The sequence below is a fragment of the Bubalus kerabau genome, chromosome 4 (assembly GCF_029407905.1).
Source record: "Bubalus kerabau isolate K-KA32 ecotype Philippines breed swamp buffalo chromosome 4, PCC_UOA_SB_1v2, whole genome shotgun sequence".
In the NCBI taxonomy this organism is placed as follows: Eukaryota; Metazoa; Chordata; class Mammalia; order Artiodactyla; family Bovidae; genus Bubalus; species Bubalus kerabau.
This window is the reverse complement of record NC_073627.1, coordinates 179,784,748-179,798,412: the sequence shown is the minus strand read 5'-3', so window position 1 is coordinate 179,798,412 and position 13,665 is coordinate 179,784,748. Positions and strand designations below refer to the sequence as shown.

The window sequence follows — 13,665 nt, the reverse complement described above, 5'->3', positions numbered from 1 at the left end:
AAGAAAAGTGATGCAGGGTATCTAGACTAGTCAATTGCCTTATTAAGATTCATAAAGTCACTTTAAAAAAAAAAATCAAGAACTGAGGAGCATATTCTCCAGGGAGAAAGATGCCTGCTTAAATCAGTCTTCTGAGTGCCTAGAGCAGAGTTATGAAGGGAAAGTTCACTTATAGGAATAACGACTACTTTGGGAGCATTGGCTGTATTATGCTTATGAGATATTATTAGGGGATTGGGTATTCCAAGGTAATACCTTTTTCTTATAGATGGTGAATTGATCAGACACTGTCATTAAGTAGCTGTTTATCCTTCTCTTTACCAAATAATCTAATATCTATAGAGAAATGGGGAGCAAATATATTTTGATTAACATTTTTAAAGGCTTAGAAACTGGCTAACGAAGTATTATTAGCCAGTCTCCAAAAGGTATATTATATCTTTTATAATTTTCTGACAGTATAGTGAGACTTAGCAGTTGACTGGTTCCTTCTTGTTGAGTCATAAGATAATCCTGAACTTCATATTTGAGGAATACAGGTTTACTTTGCTAGATCTTTAAGTATCTCAGGGTATTTTTATGTAAGACTGTGTATATGTATGTAGGTAGGGGTTTTTTTTTTTTTTTTTTCCCAGTTGCTTTCTTTTTTGCAGAGTTACTTGAGAGACTTGCTTGGAAATGTAAATTTCTGTTGCAGTTTTAAAAAGAATAATCATCTTCTCTAGTCTGATTGGTACAGACTTTAATTAAGATTAACTAAAATCACTGTGGACACAGGCTGCAGCCATATTAAAAGATGCTTGCTCCTTGGAAGAAAAGCTATGACAAACCTAGATAGTGTATTGCAAAGCAGAGACTTTACTTTGCTGACAAAGTCTGTGTAGTTAAAGCTATGGTTTTTCCAGTAGTCATGTGTGGATGTGAAAGTTGGACCTTGAAGAAGGCTGAGCACCAAAGAATTCATGCTTTCGAACTGTGGTGCTAGAGAAGGCTCTTGAGAGTCCCTTGGACAGCAGGGAGATCCAAGTTAACCCTAAAGGAAATCAACCCTGAATATTCATTGAAGGACTGATGCTGAAGCTGAAGCGCCAATACTTTGGCCACATGATGCAAAGAGTTGACTCATTGGAGAAGACCCTGATGCTGGGATAGATTGAGGGCAAGAGGAGAAGGGGGTGACAGAGAATGAGATGGTTGATGGTGTCACTGATGCAATGGACATGAGTTTGAGCAAATTCCGGGAGATAGTGAAGAACGGGAATGATATGCTATAGTCCATGGGGTCACAAAGAGTCGGGTACGACTGAGTGACTAAATAACAACAAATACATCAAAATCTGGGTTGTGTCTCTGAGAACCTTGGGACTTTGCTAGGCTGCAGTGTCTTCAAGCAGAAAAAACTCTCAGATTTGTTAAGGGAGATCTGAAACTTACTGGCAATGAGAAGAGAGACTGGGTTTATTCTGGGCAAGGCAGAAACAGCTCACTGGGGTCAAGAACCTAAATAAATGGTGAATTGCGGTGCTTGGAATCTACAGAATGAAGCTTGATACCCAAGTGGATATCAGATTATTTGGCAGGCAAATTTATTGTACAAATTTAGAGTTAAACTGAGGAGAAGGTAGGTAGCATAGTGGGAAAGTCTGGCTTTGTATAAATAAACCTGTCTTTATTAGGTGTGGACAGTAACTTTAACCCTTTGAATTCCTGCAGTAGTAAAATGAGGGTTATGACTGCCACCTTGTAGAGTTCCTTTGAGGATTAGAAAGAATATGTATTTATTGACATAGGCCCCAAATAAATGATTACTTCCTGTTTTTATCATCATCACCACTTCTTTCAGATGTTTCCATTTTACATTTTCTGTAAATTTGTTAGTCAAGAAATTGCATAACCCAATATATTAAGCAGCTTTAAGATAGAAATATAGAGTTTGATAGGTAACTTCAGGATATAAGGCTTTAAGATATGTTAAGTATTTATTATTTACATAAGCATGGGTTTCTTTCCTTTCTTGACTGGCTTTGAGTAAAGCCCTAAAAATATACCATGTAGAACTATTTTTCTGCTCCTTTTTGGCACACCCTGGGATATTGCAAAGAACCATGAGTTAAGTGGGAGAGAGAAGTGAATTTCAACTATAACTGCTCAAAATAGTTTTTTAGGATGGAAGGCAAAAGCCTCGCTATTTAGCCCAGGGCATGCTCATAAACAGAGAGGCACATCTGAATTAAAAGAATCTTAGGTTTGTACACTACAAGTAGAATCCACACAGCTGAAAGTTACTTTAGTCCCATTCTGCAAATTTTGGCCCAAAGTCCCAATAATGCTCAAATTTAGAACTTCCATTTTTATTACAGAAATAGGAGTATGGGAAGCAGTAGGGGATTACTTTAACTGATATGTGTAAGAGCTGTGTGCTGCTGCTGCTGCTAAGTCACGTCAGTCGTGTCCGACTCTGTGTGACCCCATGGACTGCAGCCTACCAGGCTCCTCCGTCCATGGGATTTTCTAGGCAAAGTACTGGAGTGGGGTGCCATTGTAAGTATTAACAGTTTTAGCTTAGGCTCCTGAAGTAGAATGAACATCCCCATAGGGGCTCATTATTAGAAGCTGAGTCTCTAAAATAATTATATTGAGATGCAGTTCTACATTATATTGACTCCCGTCCAATATGACTGGTGCTGGAACTCGACTGATTGAATTCTAAAAATTTGATGTCCAGAATGAGCATATAAAGAAGAGTCACACTGTTGGAAAAGAGGGAAAAGTATTTTAGCTGTTTTGAGAGTCCTAGTAATTAGTGCAGCCTTTCATCTTTCTTTTTCCCTCCCAGTGCTTAACTCTAAAACTCAGTTTGTGTATTGAGCATTTATTTATCAAGCATATATTAATTGTCTACAACAAGCAAGGTACTATACTAGACTCTGAAGACAGCAAGATGGCTAGGATAGTGTCCCTGAACTCTGCAAACTTACCAAGTAACAAGTATGATGAAGACTGTTATATCACACTATTCCTCTGCTCATGCTTGGCTTGAAAGTGTTCATTGCTCAGTTATGTTCGACTCTACATCTTGAAGATAACTTGAAAAAAAGCTGCATGATATGGCCTTTGCTTTAGGCCTTTAACAGTCTAACTAGAGTTACATATATGAAAGAATGTAGCACAATCCATAATTAGGAATAAAGTGTACAGTATAGAGAATGTTCTGTCAGGAGGCCAAAGGATCTCTGTTGACCATTCAGGCAAGAGTCATGGGAAAAGATGAACCTGAACTTAGGAGAATTTTTAAGAGTTGAAGAAGAGGAAAGATATTGTAAGAGAGATGACTATAGAATAAATAACAAGAGATAATTTGGAAGAAAATCTGACCAAAACTGGTGGTATATTGAATTTGAATGAGTGATTGGAAGAGCATGGAGTCGAGAGAGAAGAGTTGAAAATTGAAACAAAAGTTTTAATTTCACTGATTGGAGACAGATGATATCACTGATGTAATGGACATCTAAGAAAAGAAAACAGGTTAATAGGAAGAAATGGGACACTAAATAAAATATTTTTCTTTAGATTTTTAGTCCTGTTTTTGGAGTTGACAAGCATGTTTACTTGGGTTTAATGCAGAAATGAATAGGGGTCCTCATTACAGTCATATCCGCTTAGTTGGGAATGCCAGTTAATTGCCAGAATTGTGTCAACACAGCACCGGCCTAAAGTAGAGAATCATATTGAGTTTCTAGCACATTCATTAGAGCCCTTATTTTTATGTTTTTCAACCGAAAGCTAGACTGAGTGAGAGCTGGGTGGTTTTTCTTCTCCTCTTCAGATTGGGCAGTTTGGTGCTGGGGCAGCTGTGGATGATTTGGGGACGAGATGCAGCAGCAGTGCCCGTGCTGTACCCAGTGCTTTTCGTAAACAAAGATGTTGGAGGACCAGGCACTTGAACTCTCCGTGGTTCCTTTATCATTTATTCTAAACTATCCAAGTACAGAGGATTAAATTGTCAGAAATGATTAGTGTTATTACCATGCTAATTGAATTAATAGTCATGAAGTTGCTCAACTTATAATTCAAAATAAAAATCACTCAGTATGTATAGCAACTAGAATCTAGCTGACACTATTTCTGCATTAAGATCATCTATGATGAGATGTTAGGCAACAAAACCTTCAAACTGATTTATTTTGTTCACTGTCTCTGCTTTTATCTGCAGCTCTGGGAAATGTCCGTGCAAAGTGGGTGTCACCGGTTCTGCATGTGACAGATGCCAAGATGGGCATTACGACTTTAATGAGAAGGGCTGCTCGCCCTGCCAGTGCAACAATCGGTCTGCCAGTTGTGATGCCCTCACAGGTACACACTTTCCTTACTTTTTTATGTAATCAGTCCATTGTTCTTTTCATTTTGAAGTCCTTCTTCTCTGAGTTAATTCTTCCCAAAGAGTTTGTAAGGATCTTTCTCTTCTAAGTAGGATGTAATAGGTCATAGCAAGCCAAACTTCCTCATATAAATTTCAAAAATCATATTGGTTGGCAATCCACGGAAGCAATGAAAACTATATGAACCAAAATTCCCGAAAGGGTAGAACTCTTCTTAAGTAAGCTGATACTCACCAGCCACTTTCCTTCCAAGGGACATTTGCCGATTCTGGGCACAGACTAAGGAGTGGGCTTGGTCCAAGTAAAAGGATTCTTCTTGAGGAAAGATACAAGAAGAACTTTTGGCAGTTATTTGGGGCTTCCATTATGAATTGGAAACTGCTGCTGCTAAGTCACTTCAGTCGTGTCCGACTCTGTGTGACCCCATAGACGGCAGCCCACCAGGCTCCCCTGTCCCTGGGATTCTCCAGGCAAGAACACTGGAGTGGGTTGCCATTTCCTTCTCCAATGCATGAAAGTAAAAAGTGAAAGTGAAGTCGCTCAGTTGTGTCCGACTCTTCGCCACCCCATGGACTGCAGCCCACCAGGCTCCTCCCTCCATGGGATTTTCCAGGCAAGAGGACTGGAGTGGGGTGCCATCGCCTTCTCTGAATTGGAAACTAGAGGAGCCCTAAACACAAGGCCAGTTTTCCCACAGGACGTTAAATGACTGCGCAGGAGATGGAAGGCTGGCTCAAAAGGTAGAAAGAAATTTCTCAGTCTTATGGTGCTTAGGAGACAAAATCTTTTTAGAAAGAAAGGGCCTGCGACAACATATGGCCATCTCTCTGAAAACATTGCCAGATTCAAAAGGTAGATTCTGTGGGATTTAGGCTCACATCCATTACTCACATTCTAGATCTATTGCAGTCTTTCATGGCTGAGGAGACACCTGCTGGGTTCTCAATCAAAAGCCTTAGAAGGCTGTGACCAAGAAGTAGTGATAAGCCATCGGTGAACTGCCTCATACTAAAATTGCCATTCATCCTCAACCTGTCTCAACTTCTGACTGAATTGGGGTGACCCTCTCATTACATCTGCCTAACAGAGGGAAATAGATGGGGAAACAGTGGAAACAGTGTCAGACTTTATTTTTGGGGGCTCCAAAATCACTGCAGATGGTGACTGCAGCCATGAAATTAAAAGACGCTTACTCCTTGGAAGGAAAGTTATTGCCAACCTAGATAGCATATTGAAAAGCAGAGACATTACTTTGCCAAGAAAGGTTCGTCTAGTCAAGGCTATGGTTTTTCCTGTGGTCATGTATGGATGTGAGAGTTGGACTGTGAAGAAGGCTGAGTGCCGAAGAATTGATGCTTTTGAACTGTGGTGTTGGAGAAGACTCTTGAGAGTCCCTTGGACTGCAAGGAGATCCAACCAGTCCATTCTGAAGGAGATCAGCCCTGGGATTTCTTTGGAGGGAACGATGCTGAAGCTGAAACTCCAGTACTTTGGCCACCTCATGCGAAGAGCTGATTCACTGGAAAGACTCTGATGCTGGGAGGGATTGAGGGCAGGAGAAGAAGGGGACACCAGAGGATGAGATGGCTGGATGGCATCACTGACTCGATGGACTTGAGTCTGGGTGAACTCCAGGAGTTTGTGATGGATAGGGAGGCCTGGCGTGCTGCAGTTCATGGGGTCGCAAAGAGTCGGACATGACTGAGCGACTGAACTGAACTGAACAGAGGGAAGAGGAGTAATCTGTGGTTCTTTTGTACACTGCGTCTGGCAACTAAAACAGAGGGCATTCTGAGGTAGGAAAATGTGGCCAGTAATAAAGAGAAAAGCAAGGGAAGCAGATCCACAGATGACCCAGGTATTAGAGTTATCCTAAAGTGAATTTAAAATAGCTAAAGTTAATATTTTAAGAAAATAGAGGAGAAAACAGACAAAATAGGTGAAAATAGGCAAAATCTCAAGAGATTTGGAGTAAAAAAAATAATCAAAAGAACAATCTAGAATTGAAAAATACAACATCTGAAGTTAATACCTCATTGCATGGACTTAATAGCAGTCTACAGTATATACTGTGAAGACAAAGTTATATACTATTGTATACAGTGAAGACAAGGTTAGTAGATTCAAATACAGTTCAGTTTGAAATATCCAAACTGCAGCATAGAGAGAAAAAATGCAAAGGAAAGAGCAGAGCAGAAAAGACATGTGGGATACAGCCAGAAGGTCTCACATAAGTGTACTTGAAGGCTCAGAAAGAAAGGAGAGAGATACTGGGACAGAAGCAAATATCTAAAAAGATAATGGCCAAGAGTTTTCCAAATTAATGAAAGAGACCAACTCACAGATTCAAACAACTCAGCAAACCCTAGGCAGTACAGGAACAAAGAAAACCATATCTAGGCAAACTTAGTTAAACTGTTAAAAACTAGAGACAATTAACTTCTCTGGTCTTCAGTTCTTATTCTTTCCTAAATCTTATTTCCTAAACCTTTCTAAGAAATCTTTCCTAAATATTCCTAATCTTATTCTTTCCTAAATGTAAGGATTAGAGATACTTCCTTGGAAATCATTTTTCCCCCCAACAACAAAAATCAGAACATACTAGTCTGATAAGTAACAAGTGTTTTTATGAAATTAAGGTAGCAGAATATTTGAACAGAAAGTACTCTGGAAAAAAAATCTGTGTTGAAATCTTATTCTTCATTCTAATCCTCTAGTCTTCAGTTCAGTTCAGTTCAGTCGCTCAGCTGTGTCCGACTCTTTGCGACCCCATGAACCGCAGCACACCAGGCCTCCCTGTCCCTCACCAACTCCTGGAGTCCACCCAAACCCATGTCCATTGAGTCAGTGATGCCGTCCAACCATCTCATCCTCTGTTGTCCCCTTCTCCTCCTGCCCTCAATCTTTCCCAGCATCAGGGTATTTTCAAATGAGTCAGCTCTCTGCATCAGGTGGCCAAAGTATTGGAGTTTCAACTTCAACATCAGTCCCTGCAATGAACACCCAGGACTGATCTCCTTTAGCATAGACTGGTTGGATCTCCTTGCAGTCCAAGGGACTCTCGAGAGTCTTCTCCAACACCACAGTTCAAAAGCATCAATTCTTCGGCGCTCAGATTTCTTTATAGTCCAACTCTCACATCCATACATGACCACTGGAAAAACCATAGCCTTGACTGTGTTGAAATCTTATTCTTCATTCTAATCCTCTAGTCTAAGGAGAAACAAATTGATTTAGAAGGAACTGTGTTATTTTTTTCAATTACACGATCCAGTCCCTGCCTACTTGCCAGTTCTGTCTTGTGCTGTTCTTTTTCTTTACTGTTCGTGATCCAGTCACACTGGCTTCTATTTCTAAACTATGTTATGTTCCCCTGTCACAAATCTCTGGCACATAATCTCTCCTCTGCCTGGAATGGTCTTTCTACTATACTTGTACCCCCACTCCTGGCCGCTTTGCCTTGTTAAACCATGTCCTTCCTTCAGGCCTTCAGCTCAATGTTACTTTGACTAGAAAGCAGTCTATGCTCCAAGCTAAATGACAGTTTCCCAACTATACACTCTCATATACATGTATTTTTTCATAGCACATATCACAGTTTGTAATAATACCTTTTATTTGTGGTTGAGTCATATATGATTTGTTCACTACATTGTAAGTTTCACACTAGTTTTGTTCACCATTTTACACATTTAGCTTGGAAATTAGTCCACAGTAAGTATTTACTAGCTTTTTGTTGGATGAATGACCAAATGAATGGGAGAACTTACAGAGGAAAGATGAGTTCCAGTCCTGGATGACGGAAGCGCCTCATCATGTTGCGTAGGTTTAAGTCGCTCCCCGGTTCATCTGTGGCACCAGGCAGCAGTCTCCACTGCTGGTTCTCACTTGTGAGTGTCCTCATGGCGGTGGGGTGGCTCTCTCAAATGTCATGTAAATCCCAACCTGTTTTTGGTCAGGAGATAATTTAAGGCAAAAGAAGTCCTTTTCATGGTTATGATTTCTAAAGGCTAGTATTAAGAAATAAATGATTTCTCTGGAAGTATAATAAAAGTTGACTCTAACATGAGAGAGTATAGATACTCCATATGACACTGTCAGCTTAATACAAAATCAGTCTTTGCTTTTGTCTCAAATTTTGAAGACTCCCCTCCTCCCCCAACAGTGTCCTGGTACATAAGATTGCCCTCTGGTGGCCACTTACTGCATTTTCACAGGCCTTACTCCCCCCACGCCCCTCATCTCACCTATACCTTATATTTTAGATTGAATTAGATTTTTAAAGTAACCTTTTTGTGATAAAATATATTGAGAAAAATATTTTAGAAAGCAATGTGTATCAGAAGTCTTAAAAGTACTTCCCTGATGAAGTAGTTCTTTTTCCCAAAATCAATTCTAAGGAAATAATTCAAAATTCATAAAAAGCTTTATGTTCAAAGATGCTCACCACAGTGGCAGTTATAACTCTAAGACATTAGACAACTTTACTTCTAACAGCAGAAAATGAAGTAAATCAAGTTATCTAGGCAATACACTATAAGAGCACAGAAAATGAAATCTTGACTTACCTTGGACTCATTACTTAGTCTTTTCACTTAGGAATTTGGTATTATAGCAGTAACTGCCTAATGCTATGTTATGAAGATTCAGTGCAATATGTTTATCCAGAGCCTGGCTCATTACAAGCAACAATAAATAGGCTTCCCAGGTGGCTCAGTGGTGAAGAATCTGCTTGTGATTCAGGAGACTCGGGTTCAGTCCCTGGGTTGGAAAGATCCCCTGGAGAAGGAAATGGCAACACACTCAGTATTCTTGCCTGGAGAATCCCATGGACAGGGGAGCCTGGTGGGCCACAGTCCCTAGGGTCCCAGAGAGTCGGACACCAACATGGGAGAGAGAACGAAGCAGGACAATTACATGTGCCTGTATTTAGCCTGTCTAAGAAGCAAAACCCGAAACTTCTCTATATAAAAGAGAGATTCAGGGGAAAGTATTCAAGATCTTAATAACAGATTTCTTCGGTGATTTTTTTTTTCTTCTTTATGTTCTCCTGTATTTTTATAGATTTTCTTTCTTCAACACATATTTCCCTTAAAATGGAGGTAGGTGGACTGTTATTTTTGAGCTAAAATTTTATGTTCACATGGGCTTCCCTTGTGGCTCAGCTGGTAGAGAATCCTCCTGCAATATGGGAGACCTGGGTTCGATGCCTGGGGTGGGAAGATCCCCTGGAGAAGGGAAAGGCTACCCACTCCAATATTCTGGCCTGGAGAATTCCATGGACTGCACGGGGTTGCAAAGAGTCAGACACGACTGAGCGACTTTCACTTCGCTGTGTTCACATAGCGTGTACTTCTTTGTGAGGATTTAAGGTGCCTTCGTGCATTCATAGTGTCACATGGTGAATACCTTGCCCTCAGCAGCTTGACGGACTTGCCCACTCCTTCCTCACTCAGTGACTTTCTTCACTTTAGGATATCACCCATTTCCCCCTTTTTTTCATGATCAGTTCTACTAGATCTTTGCAGCTATAAGCCCTGGAGTGTCTGAGGTTTGTCTTGACACGTTTGTCTTCTGCATTTATACTTTTCCCAGCATGATCTCATTCAGTCCTTTGAATTTAAGTGCCATCTGCAAATGTTCTGATAACCAGATTTACATTTCTCCCTTGGTTGCTACACTCCGAGCTATAACAGTGCCCTTGACATCTTCACTTGAGCTCTCCATGTGGCACTGTAGCCCTGACACATCCAAAACAGCTCTTTATTTTACTCTATAAGCTAAGCCTACTTTGCCCCTAGTGTTCTTCATTTGGTGACTGGCACCACACGAGTCATATTTGCTTTTCCTTTTTGTAAATATCCGGGGCTTCCCAGGTGGCACTAGTGATAATAAAAAACCTATTTACCAATGCTGGAGACATAAGAGATGTGGGTTCAATCTCTTGAGTCAGGAAGATCCCCCAAAGGAGGGCATGGCAACCCACTTCAGTATTCTTGCCTGGAGAATGGACAGAGGCGCCTGGAGAGCTTCAGTCCATGGGATCGCAAAGCAGTGAACATGACCTGAGTGGCTCAGCACGTGTGCATGTGTTGTAAATATCCAGTCCGTCAGCGAGTTCTGCTCAGCCTGCCATTCAGCGTGACCTTCATTGCCATCCTCCTTGTCTAAGCAACTGTCACCTCTCGGAACTGTTTTCACCGTCTCTCATCTGATCATTCTGCCCCTTTTCTTGTCCCGATCCTCTGAGCCCCTCTCTACCACAGTCCAGTCTCCACATAACAACCAGAATGATCTTTTAAAAATGTAAAACCGGATCATGTCATTCCCATGCTCAAACCCTCCAAAGGCTTCCCATCCCTCTTCGAATAAAATTCAAACTGCCTCCCATAACTAGGTTTTCTTGGCCTCTGGCTTTATTTCGGACCTTATGGTGATTCTGTTATCCGCTGCCTTGTTTCCTTAGGCTGTCCTTCTTTCTGTTTAATAGGATAAAGTTTGCCTTCTGCTCAGTAGAGAAGATTAGGCATTTTTAAAAAAAAATAGCGAAGTAACTTGCTGCATTTCTGATAGGTTATATGTGAACTAGAGATAGTGAAATAAAGAAAGAAAATGCTTTTTACAGGTGGTGATTTATGTTTCCAAAACTTTGTTACTGAGTTTGGTTGGAAAGGAATCCTACATTCTTTCCTTTGACCAGTTATTTTCTTGGTCACCCCCACCAGACTTTTTTGATGCTTAGCCAAGGAGCATGAGATCATCTTCAGGAAACACTCGTTCCTTTTTTTGTTTTTTGTTTTTTTGCTCCTTTGGCCATCTTTCAGCAAAGAAAATGTGAATTTTAGGACAGTATTGTTATATTTTGGAGGTTCCAGGCAAAGCATAATGAACAAAGTTACACTCCAGCTAATTCTCATAGCATATCATTTATCATAATCAAAAGATTCTCAGGTTTCTGGTTTTACAAGGAATTTAGGTCTCATCCGGTTCAACTTTCCTAATTTATAGATGAGGAATTTGAAGCTTAAAGAGAAAACACTATATCCTATGGAGCAGTTTTTCACCCTCTGAAATATTTACATATATTAAATCATTGGGCAGGGAGTTATTATTCCATTTTACAGATTAAAAAAGTGAAACTCAGAGAAGCTATTTGCTGAAGGTCACTCAGAGAAGCTTCCCTGGTAGCTCAGCTGGTAAAGAATCCACCTGCACTGCAGGAGACCCTGGTTCAATACCTGGGTCGAGAAGACCCCCTGGTGAAGGCTACCCACTCCAGTATTCTTGAGCTTCCCTGGTGGCTCAGCTGGTAAAGAATCCGCCTGCAATGCAGAAGACCTGGGTTCGATCCCTGGGTTGGGAAGATTCCCTGGAGAAGGAAACAGCTACCCACTCCAGGATTCTGGCCTGGAGAATCCCATGGACTGTATAGTCCATTGTGTCACAAAGAGTTGGACACGACTGAGCAACTTTCAGTTTCACTCAGAGAAGCTATTTGTTGAAGAGGTTCAGCTGAGAATAGAACTCATATCTGACATTAAATACATGATAATGATAAACACATATCATTTTTCTTATGCTATGTTGCCTCCCAAAGAGGATTTGTAAGATGGTAGAAAAGCAGATTCATATTATTAGTTCCTACTGTAAATGGATTTTAAAGTTATTTTTATTTTTATTATAAAAAATCAGTCTTTAATTTTGTACATGAAATGCTTTTTAAGTTGCATGCTGAAGTCTTTGACTGTGTGGATCACAACAAACTTCTTCAAGAGATGGGAAAATTCTTCAAGAGATGGGAATACCAGACCACCTTACCTGTCTCCTGAGAAATCTGTATGCAGGTCAAGAAGCAACAGTTAGAACCGGACATGGAACAACAGACTGGTTCCAAATTGGGAAAGGCTGTACGTCAAGGCTGCTTATTTAACATATGCAGAGCACATCATGAAAATGCCAGGCTGGATGAAGCACAAGCTGGAATCAAAATTACCAGGAGAAATACCAGTAACCTCAGATATGCAGATGACACCACCCTTATGACAGAAAGTTAAGAGGAACTAAAGAGCTTTGATGAAAGTGAAAGAGGAGAGTGAAAAAGCTGGCCTACAACTCAGCATTCAAAAAATGAAGATCACGGCATCTGGTCCCATCACTTCATGGCAAATAGATGGGGAAACAATGGAAACAGTGAGAGACTTTATTTTCTTGGGCTCCAAAATCACTGCAGATGGTGACTGCAGCCATGAAATTAAAAGATGCTTGCTCCTTGGAAGAAAAGCTATGACCAACCTAGACAGTGTACTAAAAAGCAAAGACATTACTTTGTCAACAAAGGTCCGTCTAGTCAAGGCTATGGTTTTTCCAGTGGTCATGTATGGATGTGAGAGTTGGACCATAAAGAAAGCTGAGCGCCGAAGAATTGATGCTTTTGAACTGTGGTGTTGGAGAAGACTCTCGAGAGTCCCTTGGACTGCAAGGAGATCCAACCAGTCCATCCTAAAGGAAATCAGTCCTGAATATTCACTGGAAGGACTGATGGGGAAGCTGAAGCTCCAATACTTTGGACACCTGGTGTGAAGAACTGACTCACTGGAAAAGACCCTGATTTGCGGAAAGATTGAAGTCAGGAGGAAAAGGGGGCGACAGAGGATGAGATGGTTGGATGGCATCACCAACTTGATGTACTTGAGTTTGAGCAAGCTCTGGGAGTTGGTGATGGACAGGGAGGCCTGGCATACTGTAGTCCATGGGGTTGCAAAGAGTCGGACACAACTGAGTGACTGAATTGAACTCAGTTCTTGAAATATTTTACAGTATGCATGTGATATACTTTACAGTGTATTAATTTTATAATCAGAAAAATTTAAGATAGTAAAAATAATAGTGATAAATGCATAGTAGAAACAATTTGAAAGTTAAAGGGGAAAACACTTACCTGACAGATGCCCCTCATTTCTGTAGTGAGCATTCTGGTGTATTTATGTTTGGTCTGTCCGTATTAATCTTGTTTATTCTCTAGCTGTGTTCCAGGTGCATGTGATTTTTAAACAGTATAGAGTGATGAGTTTTCAAAAACCTGTGAATTCTATTGTTATACTTGTTTTCATCCTTACTTTTAAGATAACATACTCACCATGTAGAGTTATTTTTTTCTTATTGACTTCTCATTACAGCTTATGGCATAAAAAAATCAAAATTAAAAAATTTTCTGGAGAAAATGTAAAATGCTCTAAAATAAATGGTTTAGGAGAGTGAAACTGTATTGTGATAAGCAGAAAGACAG

The 13,665-nt window shown here is 40.4% G+C and overlaps 1 protein-coding gene across 2 annotated transcripts in view; it reads left to right on the top strand.

The window, feature by feature from the left end:
* The window catches only part of MEGF9 (multiple EGF like domains 9), an 81,068-nt gene that overhangs the window by 57,476 nt on the left and 9,927 nt on the right, over positions 1–13,665 (top strand). For both annotated transcript variants that reach the window (XM_055579491.1, XM_055579490.1), the window contains exon 3: positions 4,214–4,353. In XM_055579491.1, coding sequence (XP_055435466.1) covers positions 4,214–4,353 — 140 coding nt within the window. The remainder of the gene's footprint in view (positions 1–4,213; positions 4,354–13,665) is intronic.